At 34.1% G+C, this 4,092-nt stretch overlaps 1 protein-coding gene across 1 annotated transcript in view; it reads right to left on the bottom strand.

Annotated features, from left to right (window-relative positions):
* Positions 1-41: 41 nt before the first annotated feature.
* LOC103516066 (methyltransferase-like 26) overlaps positions 42-4,092 on the bottom strand; it is a gene marked incomplete at its 3' end in the record, with an annotated part of 9,371 nt that continues 5,320 nt past the window's right edge. Inside the window, exon 3 of the mRNA XM_026828572.1 lies at positions 42-435. Coding sequence (XP_026684373.1) covers positions 42-435 — 394 coding nt within the window. The remainder of the gene's footprint in view (positions 436-4,092) is intronic.

The raw sequence follows: 4,092 nt of genomic DNA on the forward strand, positions 1-4,092 counted from the left end.
TTTTTTTTTTTTTTTTTGTAAATGAATGAAAAATTAAGTAAAATATAAAGTGGACTGGATTTTTGTTTACCTTCTGTAGTAGAAAATGGAACCAAGTGGATCATGTTACAGTTGTAAACGTAATCAAGTGTTTCCTTCTGTAGTTTCCCATCATACCAAGTTTCAGGTGGTGAAGAAGCATCAATATATCTGGCTTGTTCCACATTGCCCAGCCCATCAGATTTGACATGTTCATTGATACTGTCAAATAGGAATCTACTCTCCTCAGAAGGATAGAATCGAACATTGGGGAAATGGGGTGCAAAAAAAGAGACATGCTGTCCAGACCCAGATGATATCTCAAGACATTTTCTCTTGTCTGAAAGAGAGATGTGGTCTTTGAGAATGTCTAGAATAGGTTGCTTGTTCCTATCAGCAGCAGGATAGAACTGTTTCCTGAAAGCAAAAAGGATGATATGAAAAAAAAGTCATGTATAAATCCTGTAAGTCATGAAAAAGAAAAATGTAGGTTCCACTTGCCTCCACAATTACTTTCTTATTGGAGACATGAATATAAATATACTACCGGATAATATGACTGATCTAGGACAAAACTACCTAGATACTTTAATGACCCATAACTTTGTTTCTTGTATTAGACAGCCTACGAGGGAAGATCTAGAACGAGGCAATACTAGTTGTATTGATCATATAATGTATAAACCTTCTCATCCATCTGATTTAGAGAATATAAAGACAGCTGTACTACATACACATATAACGGACCATTACTCGACAATAGCTACCATAACAACTGATCATGTAACTCATACTGAGGATACAAAACACAAACATAATTTAAATTTCGAACAACTAGATCAAGATCTCTCAAATGAACGTTGGGAAGATGTATTGTCATGTACTAACGTAAATGAGGCTGCTGCACTATTTACAAATAAATTAAATAGGTATATAACAAATAACACTACAATGAAGACCTATTCTTCCAAAATTAGACCAATAAAACCTTGGATGTGTCCTAGTCTTGTGAACTCTATCCGAAACCGAGACAAACTTGCAGCCTTAGTGAAAAAACATCCCAATAATGAGACTTTAAAATTATATTATAAAAGAACTAAAAATATAGTGAATACCTGCGTTAGAACGGCGAAAGATAATTATTATAAAGATGAAATAACTAAAAATAAGCATGATTCTAAAAAATTATGGAAAACTATACACGAAATAAACAACTCCAGGAAGAAAAATACAGCATTAATAAATAAAATCACAGTTAATGGTCAGACTATAGATTGTCATTCAAACAAAGAAGATGGGGCACTATATTTTAATCAATATTTTAGTAATGTTGGGAAAAACCTTGCTGAAGAGATTCGAATGAATCTATCACATCCTATCACATCCATACCTCAACCTATCACATCCATACCTCAACCTATCACATCCATACCTCAACCTATCACATCCATACCTCAACCTATCACATCCATACCTCAACCTATCACATCCATACCTCAACCTATCACATCCATACCTCAACCTATCACATCCATACCTCAACCTATCACATCCATACCTCAACCTATCACATCCATACCTCAACCTATCACATCCATACCTCAACCTATCACATCCATACCTCAACCTATCACATCCATACCTCAACCTATCACATCCATACCTCAACCTATCACATCCATACCTCAACCTATCACATCCATACCTCAACCTATCACATCCATACCACAACCTATCACATCCATACCCAATATCATTTTACCTACATCTCAAATCTCATCTAATATTGCCCTAAACAAATTCATTATATTCAAAGAAACTAACCCACATGAAGTTCAAAAAATCATCATGAAGTTAAGAAACAATTGTGCTTCTGGTAATGACAATATCTCTGTTGTCATTATGAAGAAGATGTTAGGTCAAATTTTATCACCTTTAGTTCATATCATCAATTTGAGTTTGAGGAAAGGTGAATTTCCCAATATTTTTAAAATATCAATTATAACCCCTGTTTATAAAAAAGGTACTAAGCATGACATGCAAAATTATAAGCCCATCGCTGTTCTTTCTAATGTAGGGAAAGTAATAGAAAAGGTTGTAAATAGTAGGTTAGAAGAATACCTCGAACATAATCAGATCCTTAATGAACAACAATTTGGTTTCAGACGTGGTATAGGGACTGAGGATGCACTTTTACAACTGACGACTTACTTACATAAAGGACTTGACAACAACAAAAAAATTATTGGAGCATTTTTGGATATTAAAAAGGCGTATGAATCTGTGGACCATAACATACTACTGACTCAACTCAAGAACATTGGACTAGACGAGACTGTACTTGACTGGTTTATATCCTACCTGACAGACAGAAGACAAAGACTTAAACTTAACAATTACATTTCTGACCCCATAACAACCAGTGCTTATTCTATTCGAATTTCCCGCCAACTTTACACGCAAAAAGTCCGACGATGTCCTACGATGGCCCTGTTCATAACCACGGCCAGTTATGTAGCATGATAAATAAGCATAGTAAATAAGGCGTATTTTTTTTTGCTAATAAATGGAGCAGTTGCAAATGGGTAAAAATTATAAATAAATGGTCGATTCCTATGTAAAAATAAGTTGGGAAAAATCCAAATCTGAGGTCAAAACTCCGAAAAAATAACTCTAAAAGGTCGAAAATTCAATTTTTATTTTCCGTTCTAATGAAAGAGTTCAAATATTTATGTGTGACGTCAGACTTTACGCAGTTGCTTTTTCGTCCGTTAGGTAGCGCCACTATGCAAGCGCGCTAGCGGAGGAGCAGAAAGAACTGCGCAGAAACGTATGCGCACAAACACATTAATGCGTTGCCTGCGAGGGAGCTTTGCTCGGGACATTTGATGTGACGTCTTCGCCTACGAGAGCGTATGCCGTGATGTCAAAGTTCACGATTTACCGGTATTTTTTAAATCGATTTATCTTGGGATCTAGAAGTCGTAGAAGAAAAAGAAAGATTCCGTTTAGTCCTCATTTTTCCTGCTCTATGACTTTGAAACATCACCCATTTTTATGACACAAATAAATTGAATAGAAAAACCAAATAAAACAAATAAAAAAATTTTTCGTTTAAAAAAATACAGCTATATAGTAACATAGTACGTAGTGCGCAGAAACGTATGCGCACAAACACATTAATGCGTTGCCTGCGAGGGAGCTTTGCTCGGGACATTTGATGTGACGTCTTCGCCTACGAGAGCGTATGCCGTGATGTCAAAGTTCACGATTTACCGGTATTTTTTAAATCGATTTATCTTGGGATCTAGAAGTCGTAGAAGAAAAAGAAAGATTCCGTTTAGTCCTCATTTTTCCTGCTCTATGACTTTGAAACATCACCCATTTTTATGACACAAATAAATTGAATATAATACGGGCCTAAAAGCTGTGTGAGGAGAAGAGGAAAAGTTTATGATAATGCAAGTACTTGTATGTATTGTAGTTAAAAAAAAGTATTAAAATTTATTTATAATTTTATACATTGCCAAAGAAAGTGAAGTAGATCCCACCAGATTTTTTAAAATTATCACAGTCAACTGTAAAATAAATTTTCTCATTTTCAACATGAGATATTTTTTAAATATGGGATAAGGTTCAAGGATTAAGGTATTCTTAAATATCAAACAGTAATGTAGGTATTTGAAATAAAATAGAATAAATACATAGGTATGGTATTCTCAATTTACATCATCTACTGCTTTTGCCACACAAGTATTTTATTATTGGCAGGCATGTCATACTTCTTCAGAAGTACAAAATGGAATTTTTTGGCAGCAGGTACTAATTCTAGAGTAATATCACGTATGCCATGAGCAGGATTCAAAGATTTGATTGACTCATTAAATCTAACATTGCTCTCAGGAGTTAGTACACCATTATCTGCATAAGCTCCATAGGTGATGAGAAGACCATTAGGTTTTAAATAGTAGCTGCTACCTCTGAAAAGTCCTGAAAATAAAAAATATACAGTATTTTTTATTTATTTTTTTATTATTACATATTATTATTATTATTATTATTATTATTATTATT

This window comes from Diaphorina citri, unplaced genomic scaffold (genome assembly GCF_000475195.1).
Source record: "Diaphorina citri unplaced genomic scaffold, Diaci psyllid genome assembly version 1.1 scaffold1475, whole genome shotgun sequence".
NCBI classification, from domain to species: Eukaryota; Metazoa; Arthropoda; class Insecta; order Hemiptera; family Psyllidae; genus Diaphorina; species Diaphorina citri.